The sequence below is a fragment of the Ixodes scapularis genome, unplaced genomic scaffold (assembly GCF_016920785.2).
Source record: "Ixodes scapularis isolate PalLabHiFi unplaced genomic scaffold, ASM1692078v2 PGA_scaffold12__126_contigs__length_90152505, whole genome shotgun sequence".
Taxonomy (NCBI): domain Eukaryota; kingdom Metazoa; phylum Arthropoda; class Arachnida; order Ixodida; family Ixodidae; genus Ixodes; species Ixodes scapularis.
In genome coordinates, this window is record NW_024609838.1 from 20,135,900 (window position 1) to 20,159,827 (window position 23,928).

General features: G+C 44.7%; 2 protein-coding genes across 5 annotated transcripts in view; one reads left to right on the top strand and one right to left on the bottom strand.

Annotated features, from left to right (window-relative positions):
• LOC8030159 overlaps window positions 1–12,090 on the bottom strand; it is a 66,051-nt gene extending 53,961 nt beyond the window's left edge. Inside the window, exon 1 of one of the 4 annotated variants that reach the window (XM_040505173.2) lies at window positions 11,789–12,090. In XM_040505173.2, the coding sequence (XP_040361107.2) occupies window positions 11,789–11,912 (124 nt within the window). In that variant the 5' untranslated portion in view covers window positions 11,913–12,090. Of the gene's footprint in view, window positions 1–109; window positions 522–11,788 lie in introns of those variants that run through there. The other 3 variants (XM_029971522.4, XM_042289452.1, XM_029971521.4) reach the window with 3 other exon arrangements.
• A 705-nt stretch (window positions 12,091–12,795) lies between these two features.
• Window positions 12,796–23,928, top strand: part of LOC8030160 (synaptojanin-1) — a 52,933-nt gene continuing 41,800 nt past the window's right edge. Inside the window, exons 1-9 of the mRNA XM_029971437.4 lie at window positions 12,796–13,085; window positions 13,973–14,059; window positions 15,968–16,244; window positions 17,303–17,528; window positions 19,218–19,301; window positions 19,648–19,709; window positions 19,873–19,969; window positions 20,146–20,309; window positions 22,870–22,951. Of these exons, the coding sequence (XP_029827297.3) occupies window positions 12,959–13,085; window positions 13,973–14,059; window positions 15,968–16,244; window positions 17,303–17,528; window positions 19,218–19,301; window positions 19,648–19,709; window positions 19,873–19,969; window positions 20,146–20,309; window positions 22,870–22,951 (1,206 nt within the window). The 5' untranslated portion in view covers window positions 12,796–12,958. The remainder of the gene's footprint in view (window positions 13,086–13,972; window positions 14,060–15,967; window positions 16,245–17,302; window positions 17,529–19,217; window positions 19,302–19,647; window positions 19,710–19,872; window positions 19,970–20,145; window positions 20,310–22,869; window positions 22,952–23,928) is intronic.

Consider the following 23,928-nt stretch of genomic DNA (forward strand, 5'->3'; position numbering starts at 1 on the left):
ACACAAACTGAGCGCAAATATATGCGAAGCATACATCGACTATGCTTGACAGCCGTGCGACTGGGGCTTTAAGATGTGGAGGGAATTGGGAAAGGGGAGAGAAACTCACTGAAGCAGCCTCTTAGGAAGCGCAGCCAGATCCGACACAGGAACCGCGCCAGGAAGTAGGGCCACAGGAAGGCCATCAAGATGGAAACCCAGGCCAACTTGGCGACGGGGACCATTCGGCCGCTGGATGGTGCACGGGACAGCGGCGGCATCGTGGGATGGGGTCGAGCGACAGCGGGAAGGGGGACCAGGGTGGGGGGGTGGCTCTACAGGATTGCCGCTGGTGCACCTGCTGCAACCGCAGTCACCGACACATTGCAGTCTGCGCAGGCTGCAAATCTCTCGGATGCAGCTCGAGCGTATATCATGCATAGAGCGCGCACTTTTTTTCTTTGCCTATCTGAGAAAGAAGGTGTCGGGCGCAGCGTAATCCACGCTATGACGACATCGCGGTTTCTGCCCCTACCCTCCGATAAGGGACAAGAGTTGTTTGCCGCAACAAACACCGCGTGGAGGCTTCGAGGATTGTTCGTGGAGCGGTGCATGTTTCGAGGCTGCCCTTCTAAGCTCCGTTCCGCGTGCGCGCGCGTGACTGTTTATCCACCGGAGGCGAGCTCTCATCACTCTATATACTTCGGTTCACCTCAAATGGCCCACATAGGACGCACGAGCCATCGGAACCAATCGAAACGCCCTGTGAGATTCACGTGACTTTCTGGAAAGACGCAGCGACACGCAAGGCGGTGGTTACGTGGTATACGTTCGCGGCGTTGGATTGGTTGCGATGGCTCGTGTATAAACCGTCCGTCGCGGTCCATCGAAAGTTGAAACGGAGTGGAGACTCGGGTAGGGGTTTCAAATGCGCGACCCGCGGGCCGTACGCAGCCCGCGGTTGCGAGCCCGTGTTCATATAGATGTCTCAAGCGCCAAAAAGAGTCTTGTGACGTCGTTCCATTCATTTCCGTTCAAAACATATATTTCTGATCATTATGTTAAAATCCTGAAACTTGGAAGGAAAATTGAAAGAAAAGTGTAAGACACAAAAATAAGGGGTCAGAAAGTGCCCCAAACTCGGCTAACAAATTTTATTGCGTCCAGAGCTTTTATGACCAGCTCCTAACGTCACCACCAACGCACACCGATACGCTTCTCCCTTTACCACAAAGAAGACCTTCTATACCCCAAGAGTTCACCATTGTTCTCTGTAAGGAGTTTCTTAACAAAGCACAAAAAAACGACACCAAACGTCCAAAACATTAGACAGAACCGCACGCTTCATACAATGTCTTCTTGAACAATACATAAAGGACATTCCAAACAAAACACACAAAAAAGAAAAAAAAAAGTACAGCGTAGAAAAAAAAGAATACATTCACATTTTGAGAAAAATTTTGGACTGGTTTACTAGCTGCATTGAAACTTGACTAACGCAATTGCCCAAAGTATTTATTCTAATCGTTCCTTTCACAAGACGTTTCATGTCCTTGTATTCTCTGCATAGCATTTCTGCTCCTGACCAGTCAACCGCACAATTGTTACATTCCTGATATATGCGTAGCCAATTCCGAATTCAACACTTTGTTTTTTTACGTTCCGTTTGTGCTCAGTTCGTCTATCATTGATACATTATAAAGTTTGACCGACATATATACTTGAAACCACAGGCCAACGGTAACTCGTATACTACGCCTTCTTCTCAAGAAACTGATTTTTCACGGTGCTCTTTTTGACAACCTGTATGTCCGTTTTGAAGAGCTGTCAATCTACTTAACTTGAAGTCCGTAGTGAGAACGGTGTCGACACCAAACTTTTTGCACACGCGCCTTCAAGTTGTGAGATATGTCAGGAAAATATGCCATAACAACTCTCCGGTTCCTTGTTTCCTGCTTTTTCTTCACATCTTTGATCTGTATGGACAGTAGTCTTTTAATAAAAGCTTCTCAATACGCCACATCTACCAGTCTCTTCCACTGTCTCTGTACTGCTTGATTCATGTAAGGGGTGCACGACCTATCCAGCGCATGTTTAACTAGAGACTTGACCACTCCGGCCTTGACGATCCTTGAATGACAGCTATGTTAGGAAATGACAGGTTTTTGCGTTATCTTCTCGTACCCCCAGCACAACCCTTTCTGTTCTTACACATTGTGCGTTCTTTCCGAACGTTTTTTTTTTTTTTTTGCGCTTACCCAAAGATGGAGTGGGTGAGCGACAAACGAACTTAAGTTATACGTGGTTTAGATATATTGTACTATATATATATATACCGGGTGTTTCCGCGAAGACTCAAAAATCCTAAAAATTAAAGCGTCAAAAAAAAAAAAAAAAACTTTTTTCGGGAACAAACTACCAGCCACGGCGGACGTCAGAGATTGCCAAAAACATACTAATGACCCAGCTAATTAATTAAAATTTGTTAATTACCTTTTTAATTAGGGGAAATAGACACATGGTTCCAAGTAGAAAGTTGCTGAGCGTTATTGAAATCCACTAAATCAGTCGTTTTCAGAAAGACTTAGAGCGCGTGAGAAGCGTAGTAGCGCACTAAAGTTACCGCTCTTCGAGCAGGTACAAAGCTAGCGGTTGCGATAAGGCGCCCGCGCGATTTTTCCGTCTCTTATCTAGCCCCAGCCTTGTACCTGCTCCACGAGTGGTAGTAACTTTAGTGCGCTACTACTCGTCTCACGCGCTCAAGGTCTTTCCGAAAATGACTGATTTAGTGGTTTTCGATTACGCTCAGCAACTTTCAACTTGGAACTATATGTCTATTTCCCCTAATTAAAAAGTTAATCAACAAATTTTAATTAATTAGCTGGCTAATTACTATGTTTTTGACAATTCCTGACGTCCGCCGTGGCTAGTAATTTGTTCCCGAAAAATTTTTTTTTTTTTTTTACGTTTTAATTTTTAGGTTTTTTTAAAGTCTTCGCAGAAACACCAGGTATATAAAAGTAGTGTTTTGCCTTTATTTTTGCTTTTTCAGCTGCTTCTCATTTTAATCGCCTGTACGAGGCGAGCTGTTTGCTCAAGGATGCACCTCGGTTGCCAACGATAAAGCTATGGGTATGGGCGTCTAACATTAAAAAAATAACGTCAGAAAAAAAAATCGTGTGAAGATTTTTTTATTATTCTTTTTCTAAACGTGGTAAGTTTGACCAACTTACAGGCAAGTTGAGAGGCAGGGCAACGAATGTGCTCTCTTTTACTGTACATAAAAAAAAAAAAAAAAAAAAAAAAAAAAAAAACTTGGGCGTTTTTGCGGCGGAGCCATTTTAAGTTTTGTCACCACATCCGGCATATATGGGCCCGAACTCGACACATAATCAAATCAAAGCTAGAGATTCCACTGAAAAAAAGCGGCGAGTTTACGAAGAGCGGAGAGCACGGGATCGCTTCTGACATCTCTGGGGTGTCGCCGAGAGAGACCCGGTTGTTTCTTGCACCAAAACAGTTTCAATTCCCCATGCACTTCAAATCAAATCAAATCAAAATTCTTTATTTTTCTCCAGTTGGAGGGGGAAAACAGTTGGCACTTCGACCTTTCGGTGTTTGGGGGCTATCTGGCCAAGACAATTTGGAATAATATGAAGACCTCCGAATGCCCCACCCTTCCTCCATGGAACGTCAACTCAGGAGTTGGACCCAGTGCCGAGCGATCCTTCGACGCGTTGATTCGACACGAGGGCCAGCTGAGTACCGACGCAGCAGTCGTATCCAATCAGTGTCTTCGCTCGATCCCGCTGCGATGACGTCAAAAATTCTAGGCTTTTGATTTTTCTAGGTGGGCGTGGCTTATGACGTTCACTCTTCGTGATTGGTCGTATAAGGCAGTCTTATCGGCCAATGCCGCACTCTGATGGGCTGCGAAGCAATAATGAGATGCTGGAGACTCGCCACACCCGGCGAGCTGTATAAGTGACTCCCAGCACTTATTACTGGCGAAACGAAAACAACAACAACAGAGTTACTGGGTTGTGAGGGGCAAGCGTGGCGTCCGATATCCCGTCCAAAAGAGCCATCTCATGCTCGAAACACGTTCCATATGGTCAGGCTGCACATCCGTGCGGTACTGCGCATTGACACTGCAGCGCAAAAAACGCAGTCTGAGTTGTGACATTAAGCAATGCAAGCGTGACTTTTTTCATTGCTTAATGTCACAACTCAGACTGCGTTTTTGGGTCTAAACATATGTTCCAGCATTGTCATTCGCTGAGCTGCCTCCGTAAGTTGCGGTGATTGGCTCTCCGAGTGTTGTGCGGGAAGGCATACGAACTTGAGCTCCGCGCTTACGGTAACGTACTTTGAGCGATACCATCTATAGAAGATATAAGGCCTGCGAATTTCGTCATCGTTGGTGGTTCCCGGCCCACCCCAAGCTGCAAAAACGCCGAAGTTCTACGAGAGGGTCATTATGAAGCTCACTCCGTTACTGTTTTATATCTGATCGACTGATCTAATTAAATGAGGATCTCTGATTGGCGTTTCGAGTGCGCCGCAGTAAACGCCCAGCTTGGCCGAAGGATATGATATATCGCGTTTAAAGAACCCATGAAACAATTTTTCTACATTCGCTAAATCCTACTTGGAATCAACGTGAATAGCCGAATGAATTTGCCTCAGTTTTTCTTTCTATAGGCAATGGCAGTCGACCAGAAAATTCGAGAAATATGAGCATCGCTCAACCCCTCAACTCGGAGCCAGAACACGGGGTCACGCGGCCTGGTGTTTATCCTATGCCGCCAACGTTAATCATAGCCACGCGCTGGGATCGGCAAAATAGAATACGCGTGCTGAGCTCCAGGCATTGTTAAGAGTTCGGCTGATCTCATCACCGCAGTGGTTGGCCACGAGCCACTAGCCGCGAGTGTCCGCCGAGGCATTGATTGTCACGAGCCGCAGTCGAGCTCTCACGCATTTCTCGCGTCCAATCCACGAGCCGCGCTCGAGTGTCGTCAGGCGGGTGCTTTCGATCCCACAATTACGCCATCAGGCTTAAGGCAATACTAAAAGAAATAGTTTCCTTTTATCTTCGCACTTTTACCGTGACAAAAAAAAAAAAAAAAAAAAAAAAAAAACTTCTGAATCAGTTGCTGTCTGTGCCAGACAGTGTATACGTCTCTGCAAACTCATGAACATTTCAACTCGATATCGTTTCATGACCCCCTTAAAAACATTGTACCGTTAAACAACTGGGAGCCTTTTCACGATTCGCTGTTCCGCAGAGCGGACCGCAATGAACTTTACGCCACGCGCGGATCTCGGAGACCACGGCAACTCCGAGACCGACTTGGCGCGCGGCACTCTGCAAACAGGTGCGGCACAGACCCGCAAGCTTTCGCCCATATTTTCGCCCAACGATACCTCCTGTGTTCCGGGCCGCGTATGACAGGCCTGAGTCACGCATCGCGAGATGCGTAGTTTAGCGGCGCGGGATCTGTTCTATCCGTCTGCACACTTACAGATAAACTATAATATTCGGAGCACATATATCGTAAGTGAGAAGGTTATGATCCAGCGAAGCACAATTGGGAGAATCAATCGCTGCAATCTACAATGACAAAACTATAATTTAAAAAAAAAAAAAAAATAGCGTTTTGAAATTAAGCATGACGTAAGAAAGTGAAACTTCACGCTCGGCCCGGGAGGTGCTTTGCGGGAAAGTAGATGCACTGGAGAGTGTAGCGTTGAATGGGATGATGCGCAAAGGAGGACATAAACTTGTCCTGTGATCCACTGCGTTTACTTATTATGGACTATTTAGGGAATATAGCTTCCCGTGTTTATATCAGTCTTCTGACGTCACAAACATGATTTCGCACCGACTGGGCAGCGTAGGGCCCACCGGTGCTCCTGCGGGCAGAACGCGACTATTTGTAAAGAACACGTCGTTGGCGTAGGGGTGTGAATGCAAAAAAGGTTGCTTCGTTTACTCGAATAATAATACATCGTCCCCCGCGGGCTTCGTTCATTGTGTACAAGTTTCAGGCAATACTTTCGCGTGGAAAATTTTGACATTTCGTGCAGCCTATGGTGTATACATCGGCAGACTGCCTTAGGGTGACATTCAAAGCCTTTGGTGTACAAATGCTGTGATAGACGCGGGCACGATAGTGAAGACTTTTGTGAAATGTCGTTCCAGCTGCAAGTAACTTACTCGCGCAAGCAAACCACGACGTTGCTAAGTTACGTAGGGGACAGCTATCACGCATGGGACGTTAAGCTTGACGTTCTACGATCATTGCTCAATTGAAGGTCGCTATTTTTTTTATCACAGTATTTGGGGTTTTGTCATTTGCTGGGCAAAGAGCCAATCTCAGTGACAGTCTACGGCCCCGAGTAAAAATACTGATTGATTCTTAATCCTATCCATCCATGGATCGATCTCGCTAAATAGCGAGTCTGTCGCAGGCTCAGAAGTTCCTTCCTTCAAAGTATTTCCCCCTTTCCACTTTAGCAGAGCGAAAGCTGGACGGGAGGCGGATCCGCTCACCTCCTCTCCAGCATTCGCTTTGCTAAAGTGGAAAGAGTGAAAGGCTTTAAAAAGAGGAGCTTCACCTGCTTTTCTTAGCCACATACTGTGACCAATCGAAGGGACAATCGCGATGATTGGCTCTTGCCAAAGTCAAAGATATGGTGATTGCAGAAAGGTATATGCTTCGGCGGAATGATTGTACAATGCAGAAAATAAAAAAACAAAAACGCAAAAAAACAACAACAACAACAACAACAACACGAAGGACAAGTAGAAGGACGACGCACAAAGTGCTCTGTGATGTACGCCGACCAGTTCAGTTGCGTTACCGGAGGAAATTAGGAGAAGAGACTGTCCTTCGTATTTTTGACGCTTTTACTTTCCACGAGGATACGATGACTGGCTCCTCTTGCCCCAGCCAATCAGGAACCAATCACAGTGACTATCCCCTCGCCCGCTCCACGAGGAAGCAGACGGACGCACCGGTTTCTTGTCAGCAAAATAACAAGAGAAATGAAAACAACTTTTGTACCAAATTGGCGTCGAATTTCATAATTTTTTTTTTCATTTGTCGGGGTTCTTATCTGAACATTAATTTGACATCTATGACTTCGTCACTATGGCCATCATCTCACGCCTTGCGATGACGTACTTCTCACAAAATAAATCTTGACGCAAGGAATGCCATCGTGACCCATATCCAGCGAGTCATCGTTTTGGTGAGTAAGTTTGGGACACGAATAAAACATGCAGGCTGTTTTGTGGTTCAAGTATTTTTAGTGTGAATCTAATGTCGAACCCAGACAATCGGGAAGAATACGACAGATAAATAGTGCCATCGATTGAAAGCGATCAAGTCCTATAACAATAGCAAAAAAAAACAAAAACACATCAACCTCCTTTTTCCTCCTCCTCCTCCTCCTCCAGACAACGCCACGTGCTCTCGCAGTTGTGCGGGACTGCTACACAGTGGAAGCTACGTATGCTAGCCTTGACAATGTAGCACGAAATTGATGACGCAAAGTATAAAAAAAAAGAAATTTCTGTGAGCCGACGTCCACCTAAGCCTAATATTGTCAAAAAAAAAAAAAAAAACAACAACAACAACAACAACAAACAAACAAACAAGCAACACAATAATTCATTTTGTGGACGCTTGTGGGATTTATACCAGATTGGCAGATTGGTAGAAACAAATCTTTGTCAGTTTATACAGTTTGCGCTCCAGCGATTGAAGAGAAAGGACAAGTTGATGTAATTTATTTAGATACGAGGAAAGCCTTCGATATGGTCAATCATGAATTGCTCTTGGTGAAGTTGTCTGAATATGGAGTAAACGAGAGATATACACAAGGCGGTTCAGAAGGTATTCGTCGGGGCGCGAGAACTTTGCATCGTATTGAAGGAGTCATGTCTGCCACATACGTCGCTACTTCTGGGGTACGCCTCAGGGATCAAATCTTGGCACCCTTTTATACATAATTTTTTTTTCCAATTATCTTTTTGACTGTATAAAGTTTTCTCGGATGCCGCAGTATGCAGACGACGTAAAAAATATTCCACAAATTGAAACCCCTGGAAATTGCAAAGAGATATTAATGCGGTCAGTATACGGTGCTCAAATCATTGTCTAATGTTAAATTTAACAAAAAACCAACGTCATTACATCTAGCCCCCAAAAAGTATAGTATATACGCATTCTTACACGCTGAACATGTGTGAAACAGAACGAAAGTCTGAAATTCGAGATCTCGGTGAATTATTCCATCCTTCGAATGGAAGCACAGGTGAATGATGTATAATTGCTTCATTATTGAGGATGCTTGGCATGGATTACACGGAACTTTAAAAACCCGAAAACTGTAATAGTACTGTATAACGGTTTCGTCCACTCGAGATTAGAATTTGCATCAATCGCGTGGAATTCACTGACTTTGTCTAGATTAGATAGGATTGAAGGATTGCACAGACGTTTTATTCGTTTGGTATACGACCGATATTTCGGCAAGAAAATATATGATTATGATCATAACTGACTACTTCGTAAATTGAAAATAATCCCACTTGCAGAGAAAAGGTATATTAGAAATTTGTTATTTTTGCAGACACTAACGGATCGCGGAGTAGCTTGCCCATGCTTGCGAATAGACATAAGCATTCGTGTACTACATCTCGCTTCTTGAGATATAATGAACTTTTCAATGTTCCTAGAAATTCAAACCTCTCGTCTCTCACGATAACGGTGGACTTGTACAACAACCTTACGTCACCTACAAAAGATGTCTTTATGATTTTTAACGATTTTAAAAAACGTAATGGTAGCGGAAATGACATAAAACTTCTGCAATTCAACGTACTGTCTTTGTACTTTCATTATTGTAGTGTTTGCATTGCTTGTTTGGTTTTGAATTTTACCACCCGTAAGGTGTTTAGCTGTTGGGGGATATCTTAAACTCAAGAGTAAATAAATAAATAAATAAATAAAGAAATACCAATGAAAAACACTGGTCAGCAAGAAATATAATATTGTTTTCTCTGTTGCTGACAAGTGTATTCAGCAAGAATGAAAACTGCTGACAAGACGGCTCGCCCTATAGAGGTATAATTCCAGCTGAGAAACGCATCCGATTTCACGTAATTAGATACGCCAGTTTTAGCACCGAAGTGATTATCCGTGCCGCTTTCCGGTATGGCCGTCTGCGATCGTTAGCAGACGAGCACCAGCTATAAGTTGTGTATACTTATGCTGAAGATCCCAACCGGTTTCCTTGCATTGTTTCAACCGGTGCCGGAAGTTGCGAAATATGGACCGAGATTTCGTAATGAGCGAAGTAGCTGCTAAACAATGGAAATTAGCAAAAACGCAAGAAAAAACAAACAACCAATCATTGGTCACGTCGTATGCTCGCATTAAAGCGCAAACACCAGGACTACTCCTCTGCAATGCAAAAACGGCTAATATATGTAAAAAAAAAAAAGAAAAAAAAAAGAAAAGGATTTTGACGTTAGGTTTTTTTTTTGTTGCGAACGCTGTCGAAGCTTTCGAACAGAAGATCTGGAAAGAGCAACCAAAATAAATTTACGGTTGCAAAATCTCCTAAAATCAGCAATCGAAAAAAAAAAAAAAGAAAATAAACACACACAACAACGCAATAAAGCACGCGAAAGATATAAGAAAAAAACAATAAGACGTTAAGATTTCATTAATTATTTCGCGATTTTCATGTGTGTGTTTAGACACTTCAGCAAAATAATTCGGCACACGCATCAGCTGTATGGGGAAGAACTCTTAGATATAACTTCTGGGAATAAATGACTAAAAAATGAACAAAGAACCATTGGTGCACGAAATGAAGCAAACCTGTGCGATAGGCCAGAATCAGTAATAAATGTACTTAAGTTATTTGAGCTTTCTTAAGCATATATCCCAGGAAAAACAAAGTGTTATGCCATGGACGGTGTCACAGCTTCCGTCAACAATATACGTTGAATGCAATTAAGATTAAAAAAAGAAAGAAAAAGAACACCCATTGGACTTTCGAGTTTTTGGTGTTTTATTCACTATTACTATTATTTCTGCATCTTTTGTATTTATAAGACCAGACTATATAATTTTATACAAATAAATTATTACTATTATTATAACCCCTTCTCTCTCTCCCTCTGCGCCCCCCCCTCCCCCCCCCCCCCCCCCCCCCACACACACACACACACACATAAAAATATTCGGTGATTGGCCGTTTTCGGTGAAAATTGGAACACCTATGCAGACAGCAAGTCGTCTGCTTCTTGCGTAGCTGTTGCGGTGACGTTATAACAACGCCGAGCTCTGATTAGCTTCGATTGGAAGGATAGTGGGTAGACTTCAATGCTAGACGCCTTGAGGTCTACCCACTATTTTTTTTTTTCGAATCAGCCAATAAGAGCTCACCGTTGTGACATCATCGTAACCCCTGTGCAAGAAGCAGACGAACTTGAGCTGGACACTGATGCAGTACCCCAGCGACCAATCAAATTCTCGCTGACTCATAAAAGTCTCCCACTGGTGGATTGCGGTCCCATGACCCGACCTTTCATCCCGATAGGCCCACTGTGCCGTAACAACGGACACGCCTGAACTACTGTTGTTGTACCTGAACAAACACCACAAGCTGTCAAACACCTCTTTCTTTTTTTTTTTTTTTTCTCACTCCGATATTTTGTTGCTGTTAGTTTCTTTGAAGTTTGTACTTGACACCTCAATGTTTGGAGTGAGTGACAGCTGTTCTCATACCTGTGGCGTACGTGCGTTTGCAACTTGGCCACCGCAGCCAGAAGAGTTTTGTTTATTAGAGTGCAGCAGTCGATGCATTTCTTTCCCTTCCACCTCTCCACTCCACATTTGTTTCTACTGCGAAAATGATAAGTTATCCACGAAACAATTACGTTACTAGGTCTCTCAAATAAGTTTTCCGAACGTTCTGCACTTCTACAAAAAGCAAGTAAAAACAAAACAAAATCTGTTTCTTTACTACGTGAGGGTGAGTTTAAATCTTTCATAAGCAGGGGGTGGACAAATGTTTTCAACGTTTCATCTATAGAGTAAGAAAAAAAAAATACTAAAAATAACAAAGTCTCACACTGAAGGACACAAAGACAAAACCAAGGTGCCCGCGGACACCTATCTCAAGTGAGAACCTCAGTATTTACGCTTTCCGCAGCAAATCGCATTTAATGGGCCAGTGCTGAAGAGCACGTTTTGACATATCGAGGGCTCTGATGGCGTAAAAACATGACTTATCAACCCGATAACGGCTCTAGACCGCAGGTACACTTGAACATTATCATCTGTTTCTTTCGGGAGCTTGTGAAGAGTACAGGATCATAATGGCCCACAGGATCATAATGGCCTCTGTCAAACAAGTCTCAAAAGGTTTATGTGAACCCCTCAACAGTTGCCCAGCAAAACAAATTAATAAAAAAAAAAATATGATACGCACGTGTTTGTTTGTACCACAACAGGTGGGTAAACAATTCAAAATTGTGAACCATTAAACTTATGCCAAGAGAAGACCTTGTATTTTTACTCAACGTTCGCGCGGTCTTAGAACAAACGACGGGAATGTACAACCCTTCATAAACACTTGTGGCGCTTTTTTTTTTCTTTCATTTTTTTTTACTAACAGCAAACGTTGGGTTGGAGCTGCAGATCGGTAACCGAACTCGAACAAACAGCGTCTTCGCTCAAAGGTTTCGTTGAAGAGGCAGAGGAAAGCCAAATAAACTTACCGAAGTGCTTGACGGTCATCGAGTGCAGGGAGATCACGTACTCAAAACTGCTCCCGAAGTCGCTGCCGTAGTAAAGTCGTACGAGCAGGAACCAGCGAAAGGCATTGTCTTCGGCGCAACACATGTGAGGATATCGCCGAAATGCTGTCGTACACCGCTTCGAAAACTTTGGAGAACCACGGAAAACACGAGTTTCTCGAAGTGTTTCGACGTCCGACGCACACACCGCCCGGTGAAACGAACTCGGGCGCCCAAAACGACGAGCCAAACTCCGCGCACCGAACCAATAACGTGAAAACGAGCTTGGCGCTTTAGGTTACAGATGGCAGCACCGACAAGAAAGAAAGTTACTTCGGAAATGCTCACGTGATGCTACTCAAAAAAAAAAAAAAAAAAAAAAAGAGAGAAAGAGAAAGAGAGAGAGAGAGAGAGCAAGTGAGAAAGCGTGTGTGTGTGTGTGAAAAGGGTTTTTTATTAGACATTTCCGCGGTTTTCTTTTTGTTCGTAGACGCATGGCAGCTGTTGGTGAGAAGTCCGGAGAAGATTTATTTCTACAGGATACCTTGAACGCCTTTGCGATCATGTTTCTATCCAACTTTGTTGAATGACTTATTTATTTAACTTTTTAAGGCCCCACAGGGAATTACAAAAAAAAAAAAAAAAAGAGACAGCGGGAGGTGCAAAGGACAATAAAACTGAATAACACATACCATCCAATGTCACCAACGTACAAACACCACAGCAACATAACTTTTGTGGAAAAAGACAGCTGAGCAGCAATGCAAGACTAATGAAAACTGTCAGAAATCAGATGCTCTGATTTCTCACAGTTTCTGACCAACTCTTCATCGTCGCTAGAGATTATCGCGCAAAAACGTTTCAGTACAGTGGTTTCGGTTTGGTTATTTGACGCAATGTTGCCAAACTTCTACTTCCAACTCACAAATCCAGACGAACTATCAAAAGCAGCTGGCAACTATGTACCTTACTTACTCTCGTAAAGTCTCGCGGCGCTCGAGATTGAGCGAGACTGCTGCTGCTGCGCTCGCGAAAGAGCGGCGGAGACGGCGAGCGGCGGCGAAGCCGTCCATGGTCCGGTGAAGCAGAAGAAAATAAAAACAAGCTGCTCGTCCGCTGATATTTCCCCCGTGACAGGCTGCGGCTAGCACGATGCCGTTAGGCAAGAGCTTTAGGATCTACCACAAAGTAAGACCTCCGAATCCGTACAGTGTCCTGCTCGAACAGAGAGCGAAAAATGAGACCCTGCTCTTCGAGTCCCGCGCCGTGGCCGTCTTGTGTAAGTGGTCCCTCCGAAAAAAGATCCATCGTTCGCTACTTAATTCTTTGAGAACCGACCTTGCCACTGCTTCCATTCATTCATCCTGCTTATCAATGGGAAGCGTAACGCGCACGATGTATAACGTACGAGCTACTGGGACGATTACGACAGTTTGACAGGAATTTGTTCTCTTCTTTTGCATAGGAGAGCTTTTGGCGTTGGTGGGGTTTTGTCGTCCGTCTGTTCTATTGTTTAGCATTTTGGTGGATGTCGTCGCGAGTTCTTCGTCTTTCCCGGGATCGCAGAGCGTAAAGGAAGAGTTTGTAACACAGTAACTAGCCATGTAGTCGCGTAGACTTGGTGCAAAATGTGGGGACTGTCTTGGTGGTAGGTACGATTATTAAAGTACCATTGTGATTGTCACCTGCTGTTTTTGTCTGGTCCTAAGGCTCCGCTCGACGTAAAACTTCTACGATTCTCTATCTGTGACGCTGAAAATATGTTTTCGCCGTTCAAAAACGAATGATATATACATTTTTTAATCTTTCACGGGTTTTGACACTTCATCTTGTGTTCACCCGTAGTTTCAACTTTGGAACAAGTCTTGACATCGCGGTCGAGCTTTGCCAGCGTTCTCGTTGGTTACGGATGGCTGATTTGGGACGCGTTAAAAATAGAACTACTAGTTAATTCTGTTCTTTTGTGTTTCTCTTTTGTCTTATGGTCACGATAAACTGAGGAACGGCTTGAGCGAGGTTGACGATGCTTTCAAATTGCCTTGATTAGTTCGCGTGTTGTTATTAAAGGGCTCATGTAGTTTTAATTGTTTTTTTAATGAGCACTATTTAGTTTTTATAACATTAGAAATACGTTTGTAAGCCTCTGTTCAATTATGAATTTTTTAGCACAACAAGAAACGGACACAGTCAAGAAGGAATACACCATGCTGTTGGATGCTCATGGGTGCTTGGGTGTTCTGCAGCTGACATCTGGTTAGTATTTTCACCTTTTTAACAGTGACAACTAGACTTGGAGCAACTTTCGAGCTGACGAGTGACGAATCTAGTTATAAGAAAAGAGAGGGGAGCCAAGTGCTTGAGCAGAGATGTTGGCAGATTGTCAACTGTTTGCCCACTGACAATGGAAGGGAAAAGTTTAAAGATAAACGAAGGAGGCAATAAAACATAGCAAAATGCACATCTGTCTGTTTCGATTGCATGTCTGACAAGAGGATGGGGCACTTTGGTTCATTGTTTCATATCATGCGGAGTTCCTCTTGTAATGTCGAGGCTGGAAAAAAAAAATAGTATTAAATGGAAAGCTGTGTTGCTTAAAAAAGGAAGTCAGCGTTACTACGCGCTTCTGTATTTTATTGTCGGCTGGTGGTCTGAAAGTAAGTCAAAAGGAAAAGATTAGTCAGCAAAATGTGGTAAATATAGTTTTCATAAGATTAATACTCTGCTGCATTGACAAGCACTAAAATTGAAGGTACACTAAAACTGAATTGACAAATGGCAAGGTTGAAGATAGGACAGAGTTGGAGAGGAGGTGACATTGGCAATTCAGTTTTTGCTGTCTTTCACTTTTGCATGTGTGGATTGGGGCCACTTTGGTGCTACAACTGAAAAGATGTTGTAGAAAATATGAAAAAATAACTGACGTAACATGACCTTTGCCATAGGTTTGTTACGTTTGCCTCCATTCAATGACGAAATATGCTCCTCGGGGCTAGATAATTAAGGCATACAATCTAATCCACGAAAGGGATCGCATACTTCCAACGGTGTCAATTATGCTTTTAAGAGATTAATAACTTGGGACTAAATCACCCATGCTTCAATGTAACATCTTATTGAGCATTTTTGTGCCAAGATTTCAGTAGCATGTCGAAATTAATTCTCGGTCCTCCGTTGGGGCATGCCAGATGCCCTTTGTTGGTTCGGCTCATCAAATCTCCAAATTTAATTGATTTAGCTCACAAAAAGTGAAATGTCGTGTTAAAGAATTCAACAGGTTCCACTTCAGACGGTGGCACCATGCCGAAAATAATTCATTCCGGAAAAAAATACTTCGCTTTAGGTATGAAACACTCTGACAGCATCTGTCAGCAATTCTTCAAGCTGATTTTTAAAAATGTGGCTTTCAAAAGAAAATTGCAATTTCGTGGTAGCGTCCCCCTTGAAACACCGGACGGGTCGCACATTTCCAATGGTTTCGCCGCATCTCCACGTGGTGAATGATGTTGATGGGGCGAAGCTCTGGTGGTGCTTGTCTGCGTAGACGGTGAGCCGCACCATGCCGAGACTCTCGTTCGTTTTCATTTATGTCAGAAAGAGAATGTGTGGTATGGAACGTGGTTATATACACATTTGAGCATTTGACCGCAGGGCCCTCTCGTCTATAAACGTTAAGGTAATGCATGCAAAGTGTAACGCGATTATATACGCATTTGACCGCGGCGCCCTCTCCTGTATAGACGTTGAGCGGCTACATGCAACGTTTCATCCATGACATCCCCAGCTCTTGAGTTACTACCACGTCTCGGAGCCCCCGACTCATCCCACAGTTGTGGCTGAGTGGTTATGGCGATGGACTAGAAATCCATTGGGGTCTCCCCGCACTGGTTCGAATCCTGTCGACTGCGCAAACATTTTTTTTTTCGTAAATGTTTTGTTTTTTTCCCTACTGGAGCATGTGAGCTCACGAGCACGAGCACCAGCAAGATCAATGTGAGCACGTACGCTGGACGGACAAGGCTAGACCCTAAGGAGCTTCGTCCCTAAAAAGCGGCGAAGCTAACACTAGTATAAGGTGCAGATTCTGGTTCTGGCACCGCGATTCAAGTTGTGCCTCAAAACTTGCGGAAGACATCTCAGGTGGCCCTCGACAATGCTTCGCAGGCGACGCCGTGGTGCAGCTGCTGGTCCTCGTCACGGGCTGCCAGTCGGTGGGCAAGCTGGGCGCTTCGGAGGTGTTCCGCATCACGGACACGCTCTTCGTGTCTCTGCGCAACAACGCCCAAGACCTGGAGAAGGTGCAGGAGGTGCGCAAGGTGCTCAACGCGGGCACTTTCTTCTTCGTCTGGACTCCCTCTGGCAGCACTGGCCAGCCCCTGGACCTCACCCTGTGCGCCCAGCGGGCGGTCGTGACCAGCGACACCGACAACCGCTTCTTCTGGTGAGGTGGCCCCCTTTGTTGCTTTGCTCTCTCTTTGTTGTTAACAGAGAACGTGTTTTGACAGAGGTGAAGTTTGTATCTGTGTATTCGTCACCATGCAGTCACCTCAGTGGCTCCGACGCAAAGCGCTGCGCCCTACTGACCCTCATGTGGCGGGTTTGAGTCCCGGTCAAGGTGCCCGCAATCTGACAAAAGCTTATTGCGAGGAAGTTGCAATGTAACCAAGCTTTTGGCTGCATTTAAAAGATGATTTCCAGGTGGTCAGAACTAATCCCGAGTCTTCCGCTGGGGCGTGTTGATGCCCTTTGTCGCTTGGGCACATAAAAACCCCAAATTTGATTTTGACTGTTACCTGGCTAAGCTGTCGTTTTCAGAATTTAGAGGCCTAATGTTCTGCTAAATTGCGCGATCGGTGGCCACGAGTTTTAGCATGCCGCAGCCCAGAGCACGCGGAGCAAAGGCTTGCTTTGCGGAACTCTCAGGTCCCGAGTTCGATCCACGCCTCTGCCCGTTTCGATCTGGATGAGCGTCATACAGACGTGCGATCGTGTGCGACTGCTGCACAACGCACATTGAACACCCCAAGCCAGCAGCAGTTCTGCACCGTCAAAATTTCTCATCTACGGCAAAGACACCAGGCGCACGTTGGTGCTGACCGAGTTCCCGCTGGCTAAACAAATTGTTGTAGAAAACTATTAAAGCCCTCTTAGAACGTTTGGAGAGACGTCTCCTAGGCCTGCATTCATTCATCTTTGCAGAACACGACGTGCTAGCTAGCAGCGAACTGATGCATTCCAAGTTCAAGTTGATTGCCCTCAAGGACATTCCTAGGAATGTATTGCATTAGAAGAAGTACAAAAAAAACAAAAAACAAAGTCTAAAACATGTTTTGCAATATACTAAGAAATATGCTAATGTGCTAATAGTATACTACTAGGATTCCGATCCAGCTTTCCTATTCTGTACTATGTCCGGTTGGCAAACGTTTGGCCACCACCTTGTATGGGAAGGCTTCAGGAAAGTCTTTTGACTTGGTCTTTCCACGTGGTCTTTTGCAGGAACCGTACCCTGCACATTCCCCTGTTGCGCTATGGGGTGGACTGTTCCCGCTGGCTTCTCCGCGCCGTCTGCGGAGGCGTGGAAATGCGCACGATTTACTTGGGAGGCCAGCAGGCCAAGGCGTGCCTCATCTCGAGGCTCAGCTGCGAGCGGGCAGGCACGCGATTCAACGTCCGGGGCACCAACGACGACGGACATGTCGCCAACTTCGTCGAGACCGAACAGGTAAGGTGTACTCAATGAACACACGTCAAACTCTTTTCTATTAATTAAATGCGAAAATGTCTGTACTGCCATAATACGAGACTAGTTCAAAAGGAAGGAGCGGATTTAAAATTTTTATTTCAAACAAACTGTGAAAGACAGGAACATGTTTCGTGCATCGCTGAATAGAGGAAGGCTTGAAGTTTTTCAAAGCCGGCCAAGAAGTTTATTTGATAGCACTGCTGTATTTCTGCTTATGGGAAATTGGTGGCTTCGCTGGAAAATTCACTTTGTGTGTCACAGTTTGCAGTGTTTGAATCCATTGGTGCTTAAAAAACATGAAAGGAAGGGTGTTTGTCCCACCTATGCTTGCTACTTTTCAAAATCGAAAACATTGAATTGTTGAAAGTGTGAATTCAGGAACTAAGGACCTGTCGATTTGTGTGTCGCAAGAAATGGACTACTGTTTTGATTAACGGTTAAGAGTTTAGCTTCTTGGTACATACTTGTAAATAGACCAGCTTGAACTTTAGTATTTTAGAACAGGAGAGGACAGCTGCCTGTCCTCTCCTCATTTTTCTTTCTTTGTGTTCGAGTATACTTATAAAGTTCAAGCTGACTTATTTAGAAATACTGTTTTGATGTTTGCCATGCAACCCGTGTTGCTCATGCAAAGAACCGCAAGGACCACTGAAATTTCTATCTTTCAATATCCAGTGATTTGCAAAATGTGTTCCTGTCTTCCACAGTTTCTTTGAAATCTGCTCCCTCTTTTTGAGTAACCCTGTATGTCTGGTTTACTTTCATATGGTTGGTACTTCAAGTGTCTGTACCATTGTTACAAACTTAACACAACTTCATTTTAGCATAAAGATACATTGTGGTAAGGTTGGCACGGGCACTTGATGTGTTCATACGATAACATTGTTGTTGCGGAGGTTTTAAAAATGTTTACTGTAGAGAAAAGTTTGACTGTAGTATATTGAAACATCGTAGTAAGCTTTTAATGTGTGTACCATTAAATCCTGTATGAATGCCCGCTCATTTTGAAGAGGAGGAAACTCGCTACAAGCTTGCACGTCTTGGTAACCGATATTGTGTGCAGAGCTGGCGGACACAGCCAACCCATTTTCTATAGTGGAATAAACACGCAGGAACCTGCTGTGAGCTCACTTACTACACTTACTGATACCGCAAATCACGCGGTTGATGCGCCAATGTTTCTGAATTTTTATCCTATGGATACTCGGCCACAAAAATTGAATGGGCAATCTCTCGGGAGAGGCCATTGATACGGGATTTTATGGTAGTGAAGGAATTTGAGGTTTATGAATAGAAGTGGGAATATTGTAAATTTTTTATTTTGTTTTCATAGATATTGTTTACATAACTTGTCCACCTTTATAATGGATAGAGGAACTTGCAAATGTCATAACAGAAAAAAGAAAAAAAAAAGGCCAATTATCTGTATTTAATGCTTTGCCGGGCCTTCACAGCAACATTGCAGTAACACCATATGGTGAAGTAGTTTCATAATGGAGAGAAAGGTAACCTGGCTTTCCACCAGCAGTTTCTGTTTTATGGTCCTTCGAATCTGGCTGTCACTCCAAAGTGCGGTTATTAAGGCCACTGTTCAACCACCCACGGGGGGTGGGCATGCCTGACTCGAATTGCCGGTGCGCGCATCTCACTTGCGGTCTCCTCCGGCAGGTCATCTACCTCGAAGACCAGATCACGTCCTACGTGCAGACCAGGGGCTCTGTTCCCCTGTTCTGGGAACAGCCAGGAGTGCAGGTGACCTTCGACTTCTTATGTTTTCTCCCAGTGTTGCTTTTTGGTAACAGGGTTCATTGTCTTTTATCATTCCCATGGTCACCGACGAGATGGGAACGGCAGGGCATCTTTTCGAAAAAACAACCCAGCCTCCAAGCTTATGCTCTTTGCCTTTCTCCGCAATTTGGCCGCGCGTGCGGGCTCCAGGCTCGTGATACGTCAAAGTGTTGTCAATGCTAGGAAGCTTGCACTGGAAGTGGGACAACTGAAACTTGTCCTCGCTGTTCTCATCTTGTCAGTGGTTATAGTGAGACACCACCGACTTCTTTTATATGTCGAACTCGTTTGCTTTTCTTGCGGTTCACAGGTTGGTTCCCACCGAGTGAAGATGTCAAGAGGCAGTGAAGCGTCCGTGCCGGCTTTTGAAAGGTGACAATTTTGCCTTTGTTTTGTTGGCTGGGCACTGGAGAATTTTATGCAAACCATCGCCAACTGACCAGAGTGGTGCTGTCGGGAGCTCGCAGTTTGATTTCTAAACCTGATGCTCAGTTGTGTCCAATTGTTGGTGAACATCTGTCTTTCCATCTCTCAGGCACATGTCCATGATCAAGGAACGATACGGTGATCAAGTCATCATCAACCTTCTCGGCAGCAAAGAGGGGGAGACCATGCTTACCCAGATGTTTCAGGTATTTCAGACATTCTTTTTATCTTTCTGTGTACGTCAGAGATGCGTCGACTCCTGTTGAGCTGTTTGCCGTGCAAAAGCTTCTGCCGGAAAAGCGGGACATTTTACTGTCTGGCTCATGTTAAATCATTATACGTGTTCTGAAACGAGCCTACCTTTTGTCTTTGCCGTTTGCAGCATCATCAGAAAGCGTCACGTCGAAAGACGTCGATGGTGTCGTTCGACTACCACGCGTTGTGTCGCGGTGGGCGTCAAGACAACCTGATTCATCTCAAGAACCAGATCTCTCCTCACCTGACAAGCTTCGGCTGCTTCTACTTCGATGGTCACAGCGTGCAAGGGTGAGGTTTACGTCACACACCGCTTGCACGTCTGAGTCGTCCAGGAGCAATACTGTACCTACGTCGGTATAGCCAGATGGTGGAAACTTTTAGAAAGTGGAGGAAGGCATTGCCTTTAGAAACAAAGGAAAGTTTTATTTAGTGCCAAATAGATGGAAATTTTGTGTTGATTACGGTACCAAAAATTAATGTAGATCTCTCAAACTTCTTCTCTTAGATTCCGAGTACCGTAAAAACCTGCGTATAGTTCGGATCCGCATATAGTCCGAGGTGTAATTCGGGAATGGAAAACGCGAGAAAAAACGTTTTCACGCGAATATAGTTAAAAAAAAAACCCAGAAAAATGCATTTATTTACATTACACCTTATTCGTCGTCCTCGTCTGACGCACTCTCTTCCGAAGTTCCCTTGTTGGAGATGTCCTCCCACAGCACCTCATCCTCCGTGCCATCAAGCGCGTTTGAAATGGAGCACTTTTTAAAGTCACGACAAACCAGCGCTTCGGGAATGCAGGCCCACGCCTCGGCAATCCATGCGCAGAGCAGAGCTGGCGAGGCCTGTTTCAGCCGTCCGGCAGGGGTCACTTCCGGCTCTCCAGACCTCATCCACTCCATATACAGCCGACTGATGTGGTCCTTAAACAGCTTATTAATGCACACATCAAGTGGCTGCAGCTGAGATGTCATCCCTCCCGGGATGACGACGAGCTCAGTGCGGGAGTCGCGCAGCAGTCACTTCACGGAGTCCGCCAGATGACACCGAAACGCGTCGAGCACAAGCATCGATGGGAACCCCAGCAGTGCTCCGGGCCGTCGACACCACACGGACTTTATCCAGTCCACATTAGCGATTCGTCCATCCACCCCTTGTCCTGGCAGCAGATGACAACATTTTTTGGGAACTTCTCCCCCTTCGGCAGCTTCTTTCGTTTGAACACCACGTAGGGTGGCAGCTTGCAACCGTCTGCCGTGCAGGACAACATTACAGTTACCCGCGTTTTCTCGTTCCCAGTTGATCGCACGGTAACTTGCCTGGAGCCTTTTTGATGCACCGTTAGAGCCGAGGGCATATCGAGGTACACCGGCGTCTGGTCAGCGTTGCCGATCTGGCCCAGCTGAAAGGGGACTGCCTTATGCAAAGAAATCACATGCTTCTGAAGAGCCACAAGCAGCTCTTCGTCGCTTTCTGGCAGCTTCTGCGAGATCGACGTACGCCGACGTAGGGAGAACCCAGCACGGCGCATGAAGCGAGACACCCAATACTTGCTTGCCTTGAAGTCCGCCCGCTGAGTGCCTTTGTCTCGAGCGATCTCCCTTGCCTTTGCTTGCAGCAGCTCGATGTTCACCGCGAGATGTGCAGCTCGTTGCTCTTGAACAAAGTCCGTCAGTTCTCGTTCCACTTCAGGAAACGCTCCATTTTTTGGTCCCCGGAAACTTTTTCTCTGGCCGCTGCATGCGAAAAGGGCTTCTTTCTGGTTCCGCCAACCGCGAATGCTCTGCTCGTTCATGCCGAACTGCCGCTCGGCAGCAGAAATAACTTTTCTTTTAAAGGCAGCCGAGTACTGCCTGCGCGGTCCTGACATGGTGTAAAATCACAGAAAATTGTGGCCGTTGTGATGTGTGCCAAGTGATTGCAATGGCCACTGTTGCACGCCTGTCCTGTAGGTCTCTAGGACTATCGCCACCAACGCCACTAACACTACCTAACGCAGAAGCGCGCAGACACCTAATGATGATGATAGCACCGCCCAATGCCGAAACCGAAACCAAAACTGTGAATTCGGGCCGAAAAGTTTTAAGATCCGCATATAGTACAGGGCCGAAATTTCTCACCCTAAAATTTAGAAAAAAACCCCGGGCTATACGCGGGTTTTTACGGTAATGAGTTTGGCAGACATTGATCGTACCGGTAATCCTTACGAGTGACTACGTTGCAACAGCGTAGTCGTGGCAAGAATGACGACAGCTGCTCCAAGTTTTCTGTGATCAAACGTCCTATACATACATTTAAGGAGAGAACAGAAACGGATAAAAGATATACATGTTTCTGATCTCTTCCTAAATGTGTGAATCGTAAAACACACCCGCTCATCCTGACTTGGACAAACATCCTATTTCTCAATATATAATTTAAGTGCTGTTAGCAGAAAGGAGGCAGACATTCCTTCAATTTTGGAAACCCTAAAAAGTTGTATCTGTTGACTGACTGATTAAGAAGTTACCAACAGTTCTTTAGTATTTCTTGTCAGCCATGTGGCACTGTTGTGTTTGGGGAGCACCAATATGTTTCAAAAGCTGCACTTCTTAATAATTATGTTTTTGTTGAAAAAAATCTCAAGAAGTAAATATTTCTCCTTTCCACTGGGAAGGACTAGTAATCTGGCAACACTGAAATGGTGGTCACTGCAAGTGTAAAAAATGAGAAGAGTATAATATATTTTAGTGGCTGTTTTTTTATACCTCTTGCGCGACATGTACCCTAAAATCCAGATACTTTTTTTTCTCTTTAATGCCCTGTACTTTCCATTTTGAGCAGCATTTCCGTCATTATGTTTTTGCAGGCAGCAGACTGGGACGTTCCGTACCAATTGCCTGGACTGCTTGGACAGGACAAATTCTGTGCAGACATTCATTGGACTGGAGGTGGGAACCTTTCTAAACTTGCCTTTGGCTTTGTGCATGTATTAAATTGTACCAGTAGTTTGTTTTGGTAGGTTTTCTTTGAGTTCGGCCACGGTGTACCCTTAGTTTGGCTCAGTCCGAGCTGAGCGGGCGTCAATAACTATTTTAGCTTAAATCTGCACAGCTGCAGCAGCTTCTGTGGTGTTACAAATAGGCTTTTCTGGAGCGATCCGTTGGCTCTGTGTGTTTCAATATGTATTGAACAGAAGCCTTGATCAGGAAGATAAATAGATGGTCTAGTCAACGGGAAACAGTCCGACACTACACTATCATCGAGTGGTGTGATTTATGGTCAATGAGCCTTAACGCTAACAAATGTAAGTCTATGCGTGTATCTCGACAATCTTCTGACAATCATAGCTATTTCCTTGATCAGGTTTATATGGAGCCGGTGTCATCTTATTAATACCTAGGCGTGCACATAACATCTGACCTTCCATGAAAGAATCATATTCAGTTTGCTTCCTCTAACGCTAACCGCATGTTAGGTTATGTTAAACGAAATTTTTCATTAGCTCCAGTTGCACTCAAGTTGACTCTTTATAGAACATTAATTCGTCCAAGGTTGGAATATGCAGCCTCTGTCTGGGATCCTGGACAAGTCACCCTAATCACTGCATTGGAAGCGATTTAAAACAGATCAGCTCGTTTCATCCTTTCTAACTACCACAACACGGCTAGCGTGACCGCCATGAAAGCTACTCTATCATTGCCGCCTTTAGCCTTGCGCCCTAGCATTTCCCGCCTTTCTATATTCCGTAAGATTTATTTTCACAATTCTATCCTGTGCGGCAAATTAATATCCCGTCCTTTTTATGTTTCTTCTCACAATGATCACAATCACAAGGTTGGTATTCCAATTTCTAACACAACAACATTTCATTCATCGTTCGTCCCTCGTACATCACGAGAATAGAACCACCTTCCCGGGACAATTG